Raw genomic sequence first — 20,007 nt, 5'->3', positions numbered from 1 at the left:
CAATGGACACCACCACCTCCTTCTCCTCCGAGAACCAGGCTCCCCCTTCGTGTCTTTCATCGCCGGCCATCCTAGACAGCAGGAGGGTCTGGAAGCGAGGGAGGAGCTGCTCGCGGAGGCGGCGCGGGCACTCGGAGCAGCGGCTCAAGATTGAGGGAGAAAATTCCATGGGCCCCGTGTATTTCTGTTGGTTTAAATAAAAGAACTGAAAGAAGCTCTCCGCGTCTGTGATTTCACTAGGCAGTGAGCTGTTGACGGCTCTCTCGTGAGAGTATGCATAGGCACCAACACTAAGGAGCCCAGATCCCTTTGCCCCCCCCCCGAACACTGACCGTGCCAAGCCACCCCAGCTTTCTTTGCCACTGCCACATGACAGCGCGAGTGAGACACCCAATTGCCCACCTGCCTCCCTCTCTCCCAGGTTATCCCCCCTCCTGTCCTCCCCTCTGGAGGCCTCAGCCTGGACCCAGTTCCCCTGAGCCCCCTGCCACGGGGTGAATTTGGCCACAGCCTGTTGGCGTCTGGGGAGAGAGGGGAGGGGATAGTGCACCGGCAAGGGCAGCCTCTGCTGGTCCTTACCCTGGGCTGTGCCTACTCGGCTCCAGCTTCCATCCATCCATCTGTCCTTCTGGCAACCTTCTGGCAGGGTGAAAGGTGCCCCCCAAAATGTTTTATTCAAGTTGGCACCACCAAGTTGGCACCACCAAGTTGGCATCATCAGTGTCCATACCTGTATCAGACAGCAACATGGCACAGCATGAAGTATTTCATATATATGAACTACACACCTGGGGAGGTTGGAAGCTTTGGAGAAGTGAACCCTTTATTTCATGCAGGGGGGAAAAACAACCCTCTGAAACACTGAGCAGGAAATGAAGTGGCTTTCAGATTAGGATGCTTACACAGTGCACAAGCCAGGCAGAGTCAGTTTTAAAAGAAAGAAGACTGTAGGTCTGATACTGATGCACAAGGGCAAGCAGACTTAGTAGATATGCAACACATGCCAGCCATTAGGACCACTGGTTGGGGATGGAGGCCACCATGTTGGCTACTTCAAGCAGAGGGTGCTATGGTGTGTGTGTGTGTGTGTGTGTGTGTGTTGGCATGGGATGACATAACAGAGGGAGTCCCCTGTCACCATGCATGGATTGGTTCAGTCCATGCATTGCTAATGTGGGGACAAAATGAGCTTTCTACTCTGTGATTGGAATGTGTTGGCAATGTTGCCATAGATGCAGGGAGAGGACTTGAAGTGTGCCTGCTATGTCCCCCTGTAGTCTGTATTGATGTCATTTTCTTCTTGGAAGCACATAGGATCTTGACTAAGGCTGCAATTTTACACTCACTTACCTTGGAGTAAGCCCCACTGAACTTAATGGAACTCCTTTTACGAGGGTCTCACATTAAAGATTTCCCCTGACCTACTTCCGGTTATTGTAGGAGGATGAAATTGCACATGTATAATGATACAGCTCTCCATAGGTAATGTGGTAATTTGTAGCTCTGAACTCCTAACAGTTTCTCCGTTAATCATGCTAACGTGGAGTAACATCTGATAATGGAACCAATTGAAGCAGAGCGGTCATCAAGTTCCTGTACTTGAAAGGACACACACCATGGGAGACGTTCGATGAGATGAAAGGAGCTTATGGGGAGGATGCCCCCATTGTATGACGTAGTCAAGCACTGGCATCATTAGTTCAAGTGTGGTCGGACTTCAGTGGAACGGCTCCCATTTCTGGGTGACCACAGTTCGTCATTGATGAAGACACCATCCAGCAAGTGGAGGCTGCCATTTTGGAGGATCGTCACATAACCGTTTGCCAATTAGCTGCAGATGTAAAGATTAGAGTGGGCTCTGTAGAAAAAAATCATCCATGGTCATTTGCACATGGGAAAGTTGCCCACACGGTGGGTTCCCCAACTGCTGCTGCCTTTCCAGAAGCAGGAACGAGTCACATGCTCACGGGTTCTTTCGGCCATGTGTCACGAAAACCATGATGACTTCTTCACCAGACTCATTACTCAGGAGGAAACATGGTTCCATCATTATGACCCAGAGATGAAATCCAGTCCAAACAATGGAAGCACTCTTCCTCACCACGTGTCCAGCCATCAGCGGGCAAGGTCATGTTCATGGTCTTTTGGGACCAATGTGGAGTAGTGAAGATGGATTTCCTAGCAAAGGGTACCACAATTACCGGGACATACTACGCTTCACTGCTGCAGAAATTGCGGAAGGCCATCAAAATCAAGAGGCGTGGTATACTGACCAAAGGTGTCCATCTCCTGCAAGATAACACCCTGGTTCACAACTCACATGTTGCTCAGACGGAAGCATGGTCCCGTGGCTATGAAATTCTCCCGACCTCGCATCATGTGACTTCCACCTCTTTCCAACCATGAAGTTATTTTTGAAGGGCAAGCTTTTTTTGATGAAATGCTGATTTCTGAGGTCAAGTCGTGGCTTTGGACGCAACCTGTTGACTTCTGCAGACGAGGTCTCCACAGCTGCATAAAGCGATGGGAGAAGTATGTGACTCTTGCTGGTAGCTATGTAGAGATGGACTAATAACTGTGCCAAGTTTTGTTTATTTCAGTTCATGGGAAGTACGTCACGGAAAATCTTTAATGAACGCCCCTCGTATTCTGAGTATATGTGCATCATATTACGGTACATGCATAATATTGACATTACATAAGTATAAGTGGCCACTGGTGTATCTGGGATCAAAGGACTGCTCTGCCTTAACATGATGATTTTTTTAAAGTGAATGTGAAATAGTTCTGCAGTGCTTTTAAGTGATGCCTTCTCGCTTTTCCAGTCCACGGCTTCCCCTCTGTGCTGGACTCTTGATTTCTGACCACTGTTGGCAGCCTTAGAAAGCTCAAAATATGCCTGCTCCATGCTGTGGTCACCACAAGAGGAACTTGCACTTGTCAGAGCCCATTTCCACATTGACTGTCACTGCCTCCGTGCCATGAGAGGGTGGCCTCAATCCGGGCCAGGGGTCAGCCCTAGAACCCTTTCTCAATGCCAGATGCGCAGCGCAATGTGCTGAAAGAGAGAACACTCCTGACCTCGCAATTTCAGGTTCAGGCTGGCCGAGGGGAGTTTGCACTCTCCTCCCCCCAGACTCAGACCAAGGACAGGAGGGGTCAGCGGTGAATGGAGAATGGAAGGCAGAAGGTTTTGTAGACTCTGGGGTGGAATAAGGTAGATCAGAGCAGGGTCACTGCATGGTGGGCAATCCTCCCCACCCCAAGAGACTGTTAGTCTCTAGCAGCGAAAACAGCTAAGGGTCTCATGGCTCCTTAAATACTAACAAACCTATTGTTTCTGTATCATTTTTAAACATAATCCTAACAGGCAGGCAGGCAGGCGGGCAGCTAAGCTTTCTCGAAGGCATGTGCAGAGTGTTTTCATGAGATGAGTTATTCCAGGCAACGTCTTCTCTTTAGCACTGAGATGATGCTGTGTTTCACTTTTCTCTGTGGGGGCGGCGGTGCAGGCTGAACATCGGTTGACTTTAATGGGGGATGCGTCCCATTTCCCTCGGTCAGGTGAAAGATGCTTCTGGCTGTGTTGACAGAGAGAAAGAGAGACAGAAGGATTGATGATGATGATGATGATGATGAACTGAGCCAGTTGGAGGCAGTCCGGGTCCAGCCCGCGTTCCTCTCCCTCCGAGTCCCGATCCCACACCCCACCCTCGGGTCTTCGGTGCTCCCCCGAGCTCAGGGATTGCGCATGCTCGCCCGTGGACGGGCGGAACCGCACCGCGAACTCCGAAGCAGCGCGACGTGCAGGGAGGGGGCGAGGCGACCGCGGCAACCCCGACCGGCCGGCCGAGGAGGAGGCGCCGTCCGGGAGGAGAGCGCGGGCAGGGAAGAGCCTCGTGGGGCCGGGAGAGGGGAAGGCAGCTCGCCTCGCAGCCCCGGCGCCGCCGGCCTCGCTCGCTCGCTCGCCCCCAGCCCAGCCCTCCCGCCCGGCCGGCCGTCGGGGCGAAGAGCCTCGGGGCCGTCGGGGCGGGCCAGGGGGAGGCTCCGCGAGGGCGTCGGCATGCGAGCGGCAGAGGAGGAGCGCCCGGCACCTGCCAGGGACGCGGGCAGCGGGCAGCAGCAGCAGGCGCGCCGGCGGAAAGGGGCGCGGGCGGGCGGGCGGCGCGCTCGACGGCGCTGAGGGACGGGCCGGCCCGGGGGAACCGATGGGGCCGAGCGGAGCGCGCTGGAAGAGCCAAGCGGCGGCGCCTTCGGCCGGAGGAGGAGCGGGAGGAGCGCGGCGGCGGCGCCGGGGGCCATGCTGCAGGCGCCCTGGAGCAGGAACGCCACGCTGCGCGGGCAAGCGGGCGCCCCCCCGACGCCGCGCTCGCGCGGGCTGCTTCCCGGCGCCACGGAGCCCGCCGCGGCCGGAGCTCCTCCCGGCGGCCCCGCCGGCGCCGCGCCCATGGTGGCGGCGGGCAGCCTGCTGTCGCTGCTGGTGGTGTGGACCCTCCTGGGGAACGTGCTGGTGTGCGCCGCCATCGTGGGCTCGCGGCACCTGCGCGCCAAGGTCACGCACATCTTCATCGTCTCCTTAGCCGTCTCGGATCTGCTGGTGGCGCTGCTGGTCATGCCCTGGAAGGCGGCGGCCGAGGTGGCGGGCTACTGGCCCTTCGGCGCCTTCTGCAGCGTCTGGGTGGCCTTCGACATCATGTGCTCGACGGCCTCCATCCTCAACCTGTGCGTCATCAGCGTCGACAGGTACTGGGCCATCTCCAGCCCCTTCAGGTACGAGAGGAAGATGACCCCCCGCGTGGCTCTGGCCATGGTCGGCCTGGCCTGGGCGCTCTCCATCCTCATCTCCTTCCTCCCCGTCCAGCTCAACTGGCACAAAGGCCCCGAGCCGCGCGCCCCCGGGACCGCCAGCCCCGAGCCGGGGAGCTGGGGCAGCAGCAACAGCACGGCGGCGGCGGCGCCGTCGGAGCAGTGCGACTCCAGCCTGAACCGGACCTACGCCATCTCCTCCTCGCTGATCAGCTTCTACATTCCCGTGGCCATCATGATCGTCACCTACACGCGGATCTACCGGATTGCCCAGGTGCAGATCCGTCGGATCTCGTCGCTGGAGAGGGCGGCCGAGCACGCCGAGAGCTGCCGCAGCGGGGGCGGCGGTGGGGGGCGCCTGGACTGCGCGCACCCTCTGCACCACCACTCGGGCCTCAAGTCGTCGCTGCGCAAGGAGACCAAGGTCCTCAAGACGCTCTCGGTCATCATGGGGGTCTTCGTGTGCTGCTGGCTGCCCTTCTTCGTCCTCAACTGCATGGTGCCCTTCTGCGAGCGCCCCCCGGGCGACCCCGCCGCCGGCCTGCCCTGCGTCAGCGACACCACCTTCGACGTCTTCGTCTGGTTCGGCTGGGCCAACTCCTCCCTCAACCCCATCATCTACGCCTTCAACGCCGACTTCAGGAAGGTCTTCTCGCGCCTGCTGGGCTGCAGCCGGCCCTGCTCGGCCTCCCCGGGGGAGACGGCCAACCTCAGCCACGAGCTCATCTCCTGCAACCAAGACACTTTCTTCTTCCGCCGGGAAGGCGCCGCCACCGACGCGGACAGGATCCCCAACCTGGGGGGCGACGGCGGCGGCTGGGGAGGCCCTTTCGACGGCGCGTCCCAGATCTCTCCCGACCCAGAGGGCGCCACCGAGTCGGGCGACTGCGAGGGGGACATTTCGCTGGGCAGAATCTCCCCCCTCACCCCCACTTGTCTACTTTAGACTTCACCCCACTTGGGAAGAGCCTTTAAAAAAGGAATCCTTTGGGCTTTCGATTATTCCTATTGCCATTATTTAATGCTAACCTGCAGGAAGTTCATAAACTAGCAGTGAACTGGGAACAGAGAGAAGAGGGGCTTTCCAGTCCAGTGGACCGTGGAGTGAAAGGCTGGGCTTACAAGGCCTGTCCAGAAGTGCCAAGGGAAACTGACACAAGCGCATTAAAAGGACAACTGTCCTCTCAGAAGACTGCTGTTTGGCCACAGTTTGGATTTTACCCTGACCAAAGTTGGAAGGTGTCTCAAGCTATTGTTTTTCTGTTGTGTTTCTGTTCCTGCAACTCACACTTTGGTGGTTTTCTGTTTTGGGAAATGGATTTTCTTGCTTGTTCCTGAGAACCAAAAACATCTAAATTATATCGACAACCAGATTTGAAACTTGCAGAGTTGAATCATTGATAGTTAATTGTCCAGCTGCTACACCTTAGATTGAACCAGGGAGGGAAAAGAGTTTGACACAATACTGGTCCTGAGAAAGTCCCACTGAAATGAAGGAGGTAATGAGCTCAGGAGTGTTCTGGAGCAGCCTCCATTCATTTCAATGGAGATGGTGCACTTCATTAAGGTGGCAATCCTGCTTTCCTGGGAGAGAGGCCCATCGAATTCAATGGGGCTTACTTCTGAGCTTAGTATTTATTAGGACAATCTTATGCACACTTACCTGGGAATAATTCCTGTTGAATGTGACAGGACTTACAAGTAAGTCTGCAAGGAACACATCACCTCCCTTTGCGCCCAGGAATGTTCTCCTCTATGTGAACTAGCACTCAATTCCAGGAATAAAGCATACAACCTTTTTAAATATAAAATAAATGGTCAATTGTCCTTTAAGGAAATAAGAATACTACTGAGGCAAATCTGACCTACTCATTTTGGTATTCATACAACGTCAAGGTTCAATATTTATAATAAGAGTAACTTTCAAATGTTATAGCAATTGCTCAGTCATTTTTAGATTTGTAGTGTATATTACTGCTGCATTAATATTTCTCAGAACTATCTAAAGACATGAAAGTCTATAGCCTTTTTGTTTTTTAACATTTTGGCATTTTCATTTTACATTTAGCCCTTAGGAGAGCTCTTAGATGAACTTCTGGCTTTAGGAGGGGCTTATATTCATGTTTTGAGAAACATTATTTCAGAGGGTGTGGTTTTTTTAATGTATTCTATTGATGTAAATGTTGGACATATATCAGCCAATATAAAGCACTTCTAAGCCCAACTGAGAGATTTAGGCAGCCGCCCCAAACTCCCTTGAAAGTTGTTGTAAGTACGTACGTATAGGGGTTGTGCTGTTGGGCATGTATTTAATTTTCTTATTAAGATATATGGGAATTAGCAGTTATTAACTTTAGCTGTGTCAAACCCATTATAAACAATTCCAGCATTATGTGGAATATAATTGGTCTCAAGACCATGAATTAAGGAGCAGTTTTTTCTGTACCTCTGTGGGAGTGATTCCTATTACCCACATTCATCGTCAAGTTTCATGGTGCTGTTTTGTGTATATGAATCGTGTTTTATTGTAAGCCACTCTGGAATTGTTTCTAACGGAGAATGTGATCAAAATATTTAAAACAAGTGAGTGAATGATTAAATAAACATTCACACAACTGAGCTGCAATCAGATACATGTTTACTCTGAAGTAAGTTTCACTGTAGGACCACAGTTAAAGGTACCCAGAAGTAACTCTAACTGAGATGAAGAGTTGCGTCCTTCTGAGTGAGATGGTTGTTGGCCCATAAGTGGTATACCAAAGTAGCATGAATGCTGTATATTTTTTAAAAAATAAAATAAAAGCACAATGCCCACTGTTCATTTGCTACTGGAAGTTGTGCTGTGTGTTAATGTGTGTTAAGACTGATTATTAATAAGATTAACCCAACAGTGTTCAAATAGGTAGCAATGACATACCATATTCTGGAGAATATTTAAAGGTCACAAACCTTTTGTGTCTGCAGCACAATATTTATAGTTTAGTACCAGATACTAGCAATTTATTTTGAGAAAATTAAGTGGGGGAACCAAATGCTGTTGCAGAAATAATAGTCTTGCCTTAAAGTGGCACAAAAATCTTAAGTCATTAATACTGCAGTTGTATATCTGCTTATATGGTAATCAGCTGGACTGAATTCATGGTGACAGTGCAATCCACACTTGTCTACTCAGAAGTAAGTCCTACTGATTTCCATAGAACTTACTCTCAGGTAAAGGTGACTAGGATCAAGGCCTTAAAGTGTGTAGCTATTTGTGCAGTATTTTCAGTTTTACTGTCTTTAAAATTTTCATTCCTTACTTGATTCAGAAAACAGTCTTTTTTCCTCTTTTTTTTTTTTAAAAAAAACCTGCTCTAAGTAGTTGACGTGCAGGATATATGCTTTCTGCCATAGAAGGAAAATGGAAGATATAAAGCTGCACAGAACTTTCTGTGAGGCATAATGGTAGATATGTAGCAAGGGATATTTTGAAACCCACATGTATCATATTTTATAAGTCAATATTAAGTGTGCAGCTATCTTGAAGGAAATAGGGGCTGTGAGGATCCTGCTGCCTTGAGAAGGTTCAAGGCCTTTTTAGACCAATATGAGTAACATTCTTTGAGCATCCCACCTGAAGCCATCTTTGAACTTGAGTTACCTCAGTCTAAGCTTTTAGCTACTAGGGACACGGGTGGTGCTGTGGTCTAAACCACTGAGCCTAGGGTTTGCCGATCAAGGATGGTGGTTCAAATCCGCACGATGCAGGCTCCCTCGGCCAGTAAAGTGAGATGAGCGAGTGAACTTAACTGTCAGGGGTCCTTTACCTTTACCTTTAAGCTTTTAGCTAACAAGGTATTATTGTTGGGTATACTGCAGAGTGGAAACACATCAAAAGACAATGGGGCCTCAGCTTGCCACCCCCCTCTGTAGGGAGATGGAGCACAAAGAGGTGTCCTGGGCCAAACAAATGAATGTGGGGCTGTACTTTTTTTAAAAAAAAAGGCAGTCACCCTTCTTATGGGCTGGAGGTTCTGCTTGAATGGAGCAGGGAGAGGAGCAATAGCAATGTACTCATGTGGCTCAGAATGGGCATTGTTAGGAACCAGCTCTATGCTTCCTGGGGCAATGACAGCAGTGGGCTGATCCATCCGCTTTGGTACATTTGGCACCTCCCTGGCTCCCTACATGGCTGGCTTCTCTTGGTCGTGCCAGGAGAGATGGCTTTGTGAGTTGGGAGGGGACTGGGGGGGTTCTTGGGGCTCAGTGGCTTGTGCTCCACTCCTCTCCTTCACAGCATTCAAGGTCCCAATTCTAGCAGCAGCAGAGGCTTGTGTGACAGGCAGGCATTCTCCCCTTCCTCCTCTTTCTCTTGCAATGGCCAAGGGTGGGCTGGTTAGGGGCTGCCTGTTCAGTCTTGATATCCACCCATCCTGGTTCTGGTGGGATGCAAAGAGGTGACATGGTTGGTGGAATAGCACCCTGGGCAGGTCCCTGCATGAGTCTTGGTATAACAGGGCTGGGCTAAGGCTGTAGGAAGAGTCTTGCTGGCCAGTGAAGTCCAGCATGTTTCCCAGTGGCCAAGCAGTTGCCTACAGGGCACCAGCAAATGCAAACCAAACACATGCCTTTCTTGCCAGGGATATTCAGAGGTCTGCTGGCTCTGACTGTGGAGGGAGCACGTAGCCATTGTAGCTAGAAGCTTTGCTCTCCACCTTTTCTGCTGGAGACACTGCAGAATCGTGGCTCGTTGTGTAACTTGGGGAACATATAGACTGTAGCATTGCTGAAGCTATGCAGGTGTTGTCTAAGTCAGAACTTCAGATAGTAGCTAATAAACATGCCCTATTCACCATCATATGCTTTTAATACCCCGATTATCTTACCATTGATCACTAAGTCCCACTCCCAATAACTCGTTGAAAATTTCCATTTACCTTCTCCATGCTGTGTTCCCTTTTATAGTAGTTCCCCTCCCACTGGCTAAGAAACCAAGAAGGTAAGGGAACTTTCAGTTAAAGGGATGTTAAAAAACTAAGTATCCTACAATGTGTTCCCAAGTGTTAAAAACTTGTTTCAGCAGCTGCGTTACATGAAACGGCACAAAGCACGTGCTTTGATATGACACGTCCACTCTTTGTGGAGGGAGTTGAATCCTATAGATTGATAAATCCGGTCTCTCTCTTTTAGAACAGCCAAAACATGCAGCCAAGGCAAGACCTGAGACAAGGAGAGAACCTTGCTTGGATAGGAGCAGCTGCTCAAGGGTGGGGCAGTCCCTAATGAACAGTGACATTCTTAAATTGAGAAAATAATGATGCTGAGGACCTTTGAATGGATTTGACATACTTCCATGGGAGAGTTACCTCCCATATGTCCTTCTTGACATGTGCATGCTGGCAAGTGGTGATGCACAGGTACGCCCAAGGGACACATGTTGGGATTGTTAACTGAGAGCCATGGCCTGCCACGGAAAAACTGGGTCTTCTGAGACAAGGCCTTAGCAATGAGACAGAGATAGGAGAAGCCACTCTGGTGTCCTCCAGATGCTGTTGAGGCTGGCCCCGCAAGACTGGTGGTGTGATGCTGTGATTGTGAATGGTGGTAAGTTGCCCTGAGTAGTACATAGCAGAAATGTTTATATATATAAAAAGCAAAAGCAAAATATTTGGAAGGCTGAATAGATCACCCCTGCCCTGTAGATCACACACTGACATTTCCAAAGAACTCCAAAGACTGGTGAGGCAGCAGTTCCCTTTTTAGGAGTATCAGTGTTGCTTGTTCTGCAATCTGCTTAACAATTTCCCCTTGAAGAGTGATTTCTACTGCATTGCCAGGAACATGGTCTGCCCTTTTCAGGAACTTTGGATTCTGTTGGCTGATTTCCTGTCTTCCAGGATGGAGGCTGTCTTTGGTGCTGTGGTATCATTTTGCTAGATTATCAACAATTCTCACTGGAATTCTTTAAGGGTTCTCAAGTAGGCAGCCCCCAGAACTGGTGGCTTGTTAATCTGGACTGTTAATAAGTCCCAGGATCCAGTTTTTTCTCAAGATGGGTGAGTCACCTAATAAGCAGAGGCATTTTCAAAAAGAAATAAGCAGAGACATTTTCAAAAAGAAAAGGAAAAAAGGGAGTTGTCTCAGCTCATTTCTGGACCAATTGATGGCTAGACGCTTGCAAACCTCCAGATCCCTTGGTGTCAAATGGATAATCATAACTAATTCAGTTAACTACAATGAGTTTCTTCAGTCCAAATCTCATGCCCTCTGCTGATTAATATTCCACTACAGTTTTTTTCTAGAGGCACAAACACGGACTTTTACTGCAATCTCCTAAACACCATTAATTACTATGCAGACAAATTTTCTCTTTTCTTACCTTCCAGATCAATCAGTTCCTAAGACACTTCATTTCCAACAGATTTCTCTCCCCTCTCCTCTCCAGCTTCCTTGCATGTGAACATGTATGGTGTATGCAGTGACAATAACTTTGATGTGTGCAAATATGGCTATTTTAGATGTACACATAAACTTGTGCATGTGTGAAACGATGTATACGGGGGCCTCTTTGGATGAACTTGAGGTGTGTGGCATTTCTTCGTATTGTGACTCACCAATGATCTTTGGGAGGAAAAATAACTTCACTGCTACAATAATTTCACTGCAATGGCATAATCCGATGATAAAACCGGACTCTTTTAATAAGGGCAGAAACAAGCTTGTTTTAAATACAGATGGCATTAAATTAAAATAGAGCCTTCGCTATGTCCTGTGTTCTCACAAATCACCTACAATACATAGCCAGCCCAGCTATTTTAAGAGCCTTGTGCTTGTTAAGAACATCTCAGAATAACTAAAGGTAGATTATTCCACATGGGTGGAAAATAACATGCAGAAGAATTCTGCTCAATTATTTCTTAATTGAAAGCATTTTGAGGTAAAATGTGCAAATAGAGTTCAAACCAAAGCAGCTGCCCTGAGAATTCAAAAATGGGATAAAGTCATTTTTCAAGCACATCCTTTTAGCTTTGAAAAACAGGCTTTAAGGAAAACATTTTAAAAATGGCACAGCCAGTCCTGTCTTCTGTTCTGTCTGAAATGTGAAACTGTGGCTTAGTGTTGTTTCACTAAGCAGGATCTGAAAGCATGGTCTGAGTCTTGTTTCAGATCCTGGTTATTCAATTGAAACTACACCTCAGCCCACTATTTTTCATGTAACAGGAAACTGGTTTAAAGAGATTGAGATTGCAGTCATGTAGTTGTAACCCTAATGGTTGGGGAAGAGAGTGTCTGGGCCTAAACACTCATCCCCAGCTTAATAAATCAGGAATAAACCATGGTTTATTAAGCCAGAATTGTTGCATCCAGACCAGTTCTGTGTCATCCAGAATCCTGCATCCTGGATCTTCAGGACTTCTTCTGGTTTCTTTGTTGAGTGAATTCACATTTTAAAAATTAAATAAAAAATAAAAATTGCTGTACAGGTAGTGTCAGGTGCAGAAGGGTGAATCTGTGTAAACGGAAGCTTTAGAGAAGGAACTGGGACGAAAAAGAAGAAACTGAAATGAGACACAAAATTGGGAATGCGCACTTTAGAGTTTCGTAGACTCAAATTACATGTTAAACAGAATCTTGTGATCAGTGGGGAAAGGGTTAGGCAGCCTTTCTCTACTTGCTCTTTATTTGCTCTGACTTGTAGCCTGCGTATGCTTTTTAAAGATTTTTTATTTTAAAAAATCGAAGGCAAGGCAGGCACCCTGCACCACTCAGCAGAGTCCCTGTGCAACTCCTTGCATTCTGCTGCTTTGGCTGCTTTCGACAGCTTCATACAGAAAACACACAGAAGGTGAAGGAAAAATCTGGCGTGTTGGCAGGCTTCACAAGTCTGGGTGCAAATAATGATCAGCGCTACTTGTCAGAAAGAACAAAGCACCAAGTGTAACAGTTTCCCTAAATCTATAGGCATTGATGAGTGATATCAAAAGCTTTGAAGAAAATGGCTTCTGCCATATTTATTTGCTGACCTTCAGGAAAGCATCTGTGGGAGATAGTGCAACATCAGATAAAAAAAATTGAGAAACAGAAAGACCAGCTGCACTATGTGTGTGTGTGTGTGTGTGTGTATGTGTGTGTGTGTATATATATATATATATATTTGCTTTCGTAGATTTTCACGGGTACAGGAATGCAGGTTTTGGTGTCCTCGGGTGTCTTCCCGTGTAAAAGTTGGGGTGTCTAGGCGACGTTTCGACGAGGTCTCACTCGTCATCTTCAGGCTGGTGCTTTCGGCTTCTTGTTACTGGAACAGAGCAGGATCTCAGTGTTTGAGTTCCTATAAATACTGTTGAGGGGGTGTGGTGTATAGCCTCCAATGTTCTGGGCAGAGAGGAAGTTCCCAGGCTAGAAAAGGCACACTAGCCTGGGAACTTCCTCTCTGCCCAGAACATTGGAGGCTATACACCACACCCCCTCAACAGTATTTATAGGAACTCAAACACTGAGATCCTGCTCTGTTCCAGTAACAAGAAGCCGAAAGCACCAGCCTGAAGATGACGAGTGAGACCTCGTCGAAACGTCGCCTAGACACCCCAACTTTTACACGGGAAGACACCCGAGGACACCAAAACCTGCATATATATATATATATATATATATATATATATATATGGGTGCGTGTATGTGTGAGAGAGACTTATTTAGGCCACGTTGATTTATGAAGGCTAAGTATTACTGGTAGGATTACTGGTAGCATTTTCAGCAGTTCCCCAATCTGCATTTTATGTATTGCAGTGTTATTCTACTGTTGCAGGAAGTGAAAAATAAAATGTTGGTTCAAAGCAAGACTTTCTCTCTTATCTGTTACATAAACATAAGCAGCATAAAGTTTAAGAATTGTAGTTCTTTTCCAGGGTATGGATTTAATCGCGTCATGTTAAACATAGGGTTCACATTAATAATATCATAATTTTTGGGGGGAGTCACCCCCTCAGTAGCACTTTGGGGGAAATGAAAAGGACAATGACAAGAGAAGGTTTGCCTGGTCTATTTATTGCCTGACTTCAGGGTGATGTCTGTTCAGGGTGAGGGATTGAGCTGTCTCCCCCTTAGCAGCTTTCTTCCCTCAACTAATTCTTTTCACTAGGAAATTAGCCCCATATTTCAGCTGTGCAACCAGGCCTCTCATCTATAAGATGAAGCAATTTCTTCCCCCACAACCAAGCATAACCTCCTCCAACCCATGTTTTCCTAAATATCATCTCAGCATGTAACAATGACATCTATACATTCAGTACTCTTCTTGTTTCACTCCTGAGGATTATGTGGGGAAAGAATCCACGAGGCTAGCTTCCATGGTGTCAGTAGCGGGACTTAAAGCATCGACGTGGGCCTGTACAGCCACCGCTCCAAGAAATTTTAGCACCTGAGGTGAACCACGACATGGTGACCCCCTCTCCACCAGGAAATAAGAGGTGAATGAAGATCTACATCAGGAACAAAGGGGGAAGAAAGATCTATACTGGGATCTGCTGCCCCTGTGCTTCCTGCTGCCTAAGGCGGCTGCCTCAACTCGCCTCATGGGTGGGCTGGCCCTAACAGCTGCTTTCTTCAGCTTGGAGCTTTCCAAGAGATAAACAGCTCAGGACCACAATACCTCAAGGACCAGCTCTCCTCATATGAACCAACCTGGACCCTGTGATAATAATCTGAGGTGCTCCTCCATAAGAGGAGGACAACATGAGAAGGGGCCTTTTCTGTGGTGAAATCCTTTTCCCAGAGAGGCCCACCTGGCACCTTCGTTGCATATCTTTAGGAGCAAGGCAAAAATGTTTTTCTATAACCAGGCCTTTGGCAAATTAAGCTTTCTTCTGCATAATATATAAGAAAGCCCTGTGTCCTTTGTTTATTTACAAAAAATTAACAAACCAAAGCTTGTCAAAGTCATTGACTGTTAATGGAGCCAAAGGCAGGATTTTGGACCTTCTTTCCACCCTGACACTTCTGGGTATAGGATGGTATATTAATAAATAAATAAATAAATAAAATAAAATAAAATAAAATAATCTGATTAGCACCCCTAATTTTAAGGTCCCCCCCCCGAAGCTTTAAGGTTATGCTTGAAAAGTATGAACAAGAATTATGCACCACATTTCTCATACGCAGACACTCATTAGGGAATGAGGATTGGTTCAGACTCTATAGCTGAAAGCCCTATGTCCTTTGTTGCTTTAACAATATAATACAAAAACATTAACAGACCAAGGCCTGGTTTAACAAACCAAGGGCAGGCTTTTGGACCTTCTTTCCACCTTAAAATCTGAATGGCACCCCTAAGTTTTGAGTCACCTGAGTTTTCTTGCACATGTCTAGAGTTGCTCCATTGCCCCATTGCCCCATCACTGACTTCCTGCCATCACATAGAGTTTTGTCCTAAGCTTAGTGACTTACCCTCAAACAAATTTCCAAAGCGTATTTTGGAAAATTAATGTCTCACAAAGTGGCAGGTCTGAGAGACAGAGGCCCAGAAAGTAGCAACCTCATATGTTCAAAAGCATGTTAGGTGGTAGGGAAAATGATATTGGCTTATGTTGCTCATTTTTAAAATGAGTACTTTTGCAAAGTGGGCCTTTTGATTTCTGAGAACTACCGGGACTCAGTGTTGTTGCTTCGTGCCTTTATAGAATGAGAGAGTTCTGTCGAGTTCATCATCTTTCCAGGTATTTCTTTCAATCATTTCTTGGAACAGCAGTGCTGGGAGAGGAGTGCTTGACTTTTGCTACCCCTCACAGAATGTCCCCACTGAAGTTGTTTCTCCTTCTCAAAGCTGATCTTCGCCTCACTGCTGGGCTTGGCGGCATACAATTCTCTGCATTTCTCTCAACAAGGGCAAATCACTGGAGGGGGGGGAATAAGCACCTCCCAGCACTGTTCCTATACTCGTATCCAGAGTTCCCCACAGCTTCGTTAAAGTTAGAAACATAGGGAAATCTACCCACATTTATTTTGGCCCTCAGCTGATTTTGTCATGCTGGTCAATAGATGGGGAATGCTGAGTCAGTAACTTTAGAACAGTTTATAGATCTGCGTGGAACACTGTCTGTCTGAAGGAACACAAGGAAACGAGGATAGCAGCTTTTGATGCTCCTTGGATCTGAGGAAAGATCCTGGAAGGCAAGTTGGAGCCCTGCTATGGCCAGGGATCCCTCCCCCCCTCACGCAGCAGACTGTTTTAAAGCAGGAGGGTCATGGCGAGACCTGTTTGTGTGCTGGCTGCTTAGAATTACTGCCTTGCCTTAGCTGATTGTGTGGAAACTTTAGAGAGCCCCCCCTCCCAAAGGTGTTTTTATTCAGCCTAATTAATGAAGATAATGGCTTTCAAAATGTCATATGTAATAATATCCCCAAAATGTGTTATCCGTCACATCTAGCAAATCCACCGAAGTAATTCCACAGATTAGTGATCACATCTTTTCCCACTTTTGCAATGCGTTAGTTGCAGTACAATGCAGCGCCTAACGTCCTGAATCATAAACATGGGCAGATACCCTATCGATCAGTGAATTTCTAGCAAAAAACTCTTTTCTTCAAATGAGGGACAAAGTTTACAAATGCTGGAATTCTTCTCTTGTTTGGATTAAAATCTGGCCCAGTGAAGAATTAATGGTTTCCCTGGCTGGCTAATGTTTGGTTCTTCTCGTGGGGAATTTGGGAGCGAAAGATGCAGCTGACAGAGCTGTCAGTATACCTCATAATTTTTTTTAAAAAATAATTTTATTAGTATTTTCCACACAACAACAACACGAAAGATATCAAAAGATAACAATACACAACACACAAAAAACAACATCCGAAAACTAAAAAGACAAAACAAAACAAAACCAAAAAACCAAACAAATCCATATCTTACAAATTAATATTATAAAGACTAAAACAACAACAAGACATTGACTTCCACCAATCCCACAGCACCTCCTTTATCTCTCATTCTGTCTTCCTGTTTTCCTGTTTTCTTTATCCTCTCTATCCTAACCTCTAGATATAAATCCTTCTTTCATGTCCTTTCACTTCACAAGGTTATTCCAGACTCAGCCAGATTTCTGCCCTCGAACCTTGGCTTTTGAGGTATTCATTTAGCCACTCCCATTCTTTTTTTACTTCACTTTTTGGTTTTTGTCTTATTATATCTGTCAATTTCGCTAGTTCTAAGTATTCTGAGAGCTTACATAGCCACTCTCCCCTAGTGGGTAACTGACTCCCTTTCCAGTATTTAGCCACCAGGATTCTTGCTGCAGACGTTGCGTATAAGAAAAAATTAGTTTTGTTTTTTGGAATATCGTCATTTAAAATTCCTAAAAGGAATGCCTCTGGCCTTTTACTATATAATATTCTTAATATTTTCTTAATTTCTTCGCTTCTCGGCCTTTTGGCTAAGATCAAGTGCAGTATACCTCATATTTAGCTGCCAAGGTCCCTACAAGCATTTCATGTATCCCAAGTTGCAGGAGGTGCCTCTGCATGATTCCTGGCAATTCTGCATTTCCACTATAGCCTCCAGCCCATAATGTTCAGGAAAGCACCACCCCAAGCCTCCAGAGAGAATTTCTGGCAGCCCAGGGGGCTGAGGAAGTCCTGGAGAAAACCGGTTGCATGAGCGACCTTCTGCTCTCACAACTATATGCTACAAGCCAATGGATGAAAGCTCTGTTCTACTGCCTAAATACATCAGGAATGCCACAGATAGGAATGCAGTCTTTAAATATTGAAGAGGTAATAAAAATTCATGAGAGTAATTCAGTGAAACTGTGAGAATATCTGAATATATTTTATATATGGCAATCTAAAATAAGCATATATAGAATAAGTCAGGAGTTGTTTTTCCCCCTACAGGCTTTTTATAGAGTCCTAAATGTTTTATGCTGGTAATAGCTATTATTCTACTCTGGACAGTTTGAGGTTTATCTGTTCCTACGTTTATGTAAATAGCTCCTGCCTACAGCGCAAAATTTTGCTAGTGGATAGAGACTGGTTGCCAGGCCAAATGTTTTGCAAGCTGGAATGAGGCACAGAGCGCCCCAGCAAATAACTGATGGTCAAGGGCCCATCTACTTTGATCAACAGCATCCCTTGTGAATTCCAAGAAGACAAGCCCTTCTCAAACATCACTTACAATGCCTGCATTCACTTACCCAAGGCCAGCGTAAGACATTTTATCTCTGGAGTAAGGTAAAGGACCCCTGGATGGTTACGTCCAGTCAAAGGCGACTATGGGGTGTGGTGCTCATCTCGTTTCAGGCCAAGGGAGTTGGCGTTTGTCCACAGGCAGCTTTCCGGGTCACGTGGCCAGCAGGACTAAACTGCTTCTGGAGCAATGGGACACTGTGACGGAAACCAAAGCACATGGAAACACTGTTTACCTTCCCGCTGCAGTTTACCTTCCCTATTTATTTACTACACAGGCATACTTTCAAACTGCTAGGGTGGCAGGAGCTGGGACAGAGCAATGGGAGCTCACCTCCTTATGCAGATTCAAACCTTCTGATTGGCAAGCCCAAGAGGCTCAGTGGTTTAGACCACAGCATGACCCGCTCCCTTCTGGAGTGAAGGACAAGGTGGTACCCCCCCTCCCTACAAGTACCAAAGCTGGCTGGTCTAGCCAGTGCTTTTCCCCCTTAAAAATGTCTAGGGGTACTCTCATTTTGACTCAAGAAGATCACCATTTTATAGTTCAAATAGGGAAAAATAAATACAGCAAATGAACAAAGTACAAAGATTCACAAAATGTTTAGGGGTATGCGTACTCCTACATCCCCCAAGAAAAAAAGCACTGGGTCTCGCATTACTTCACTGTTGCCAATGGAAAAGCAGCAAACTAGCTTAGGAAAAGCAGAGTTGTGTGGCAACTTTGAAGGAAAGGTTGTGTGGCAAACAAAACTCCAGCACCAGGCTGCCTTTCCCTTCCTCCTGGCATCAGCTGCCTGAGGAGACCGACTCACATTGCCCAATGGCAGGGCCGACCCTGGTTTTGTCTTAGCAAGCATATTATGAGGTTGTGCCCCACACAGTTCTGTGAACTACTGAGAAAACGTTGCCATTTATGGCCCCATCTGCCCTATGCATTTTAAGCAGCATCATATCACTTAGAACAGCCACGGCTTCCCCCAAAGAATCTTGGGGGGCGGCAGAGTGTGAAGGATGCCAGTTGTCGTTAGGAGACCCTCTATTCCCCTCATGCAGCTACAATTCCCAGGGTGGTTTAACACCCAGCCTCTCTTCCTGGGGAACTCTGGGAAGTTACTCATAGGCCTCATGTAGCGTTTAAAAATTCCGATCAGGCAATTTAAGGGCACAATCAGTCAAGCGGGAAGTTCTGCCATGCAATCCTAACTTAAATTAATCACAGCTATGTAAGGCCATAGCAGTATTCTTGCAGGGCACCCATTCATTCAAAACCCATTCAGAAGGGATGAGGACTTTGGCCATGGGGTGTGAACTCTTTCTCCCCCCCATCCCCCTCTGAAGCTGCTATTTGGTAAAAGAGGGGGCCGCTAGTGGCGCCAATTACGCAGCTTTGGGATGGCGCGGGAGGAAAAAGTTAACCGACCCCCTCACCATCATCCCAGTACTGAACGCCTCCATCAGTTGACAATTTAAAAGTAAAAAAACCACCACTCACACTGTAAGCTTTCCTATTAAACGGTTAAAATAGCACTATTTTAAAAGCATTTAAAGCATTCCTATCCAGTTAAACCACTTTCATGTGTTAAGTGGCAGTTAAAGGTTACCTTCTGCATCTGTTATACTCACAGAGCTCTTGAAAACAATGTTTTCTTGGAAACTGTTGTATTTTAGTCCCCACATATATTTTTATATCTATCTATCTCTAGTAATATTTTTATATTTAATTCCAATTGCTTTACATACCAAAGACCACAGTGCAGAATATCTCCATAATTTTCTTTTCCTTATATATGAAACCGATCATCATCTTTTTTGACCAACTCTTATATTGATCAGCATTTGGTAATGTTGCGAGCCAGATACCAGGCTAGCTAGATATATTTCAGTACTTGCCGTACAGCTTCCTCCGTCCCCCCCTGCGCATCCATTAATAGACACAGAGGCATGATCTCCAACAGAATGTTCTCTTTGCAACACTCACAAAACAAATATACCTGAGTTCCATTTTGTTGAACCAGGGCATGAGATGGGGGAGAAGAGAGAGAT

The 20,007-nt window shown here is 46.7% G+C and overlaps 2 protein-coding genes across 2 annotated transcripts in view; one reads left to right on the top strand and one right to left on the bottom strand.

The window, feature by feature from the left end:
• The window catches only part of SLC2A9 (solute carrier family 2 member 9), a 304,118-nt gene that overhangs the window by 197,484 nt on the left and 86,627 nt on the right, over positions 1 to 20,007 (bottom strand). The window lies entirely within an intron of this gene.
• Positions 4,211 to 5,795, top strand: DRD5 (dopamine receptor D5). Its single transcript, XM_081925690.1, has one exon. It carries the CDS (start codon positions 4,301 to 4,303, stop codon positions 5,750 to 5,752), a length of 1,452 nt encoding a protein of 483 aa, XP_081781816.1. The 5' UTR covers positions 4,211 to 4,300; the 3' UTR covers positions 5,753 to 5,795.

This window comes from Podarcis melisellensis (genome assembly GCF_964234715.1).
Source record: "Podarcis melisellensis genome assembly, chromosome: 9".
In the NCBI taxonomy this organism is placed as follows: Eukaryota; Metazoa; Chordata; class Lepidosauria; order Squamata; family Lacertidae; genus Podarcis; species Podarcis melisellensis.
This window is presented reverse-complemented; position numbering and strand designations above follow the sequence as displayed.

Bases quoted from the DNA above. Each gene is read 5' to 3' on its own strand.
- DRD5 (XM_081925690.1), top strand. From the start codon at position 4,301: ATGCTGCAGGCGCCCTGGAGCAGGAACGCCACGCTGCGCGGGCAAGCG.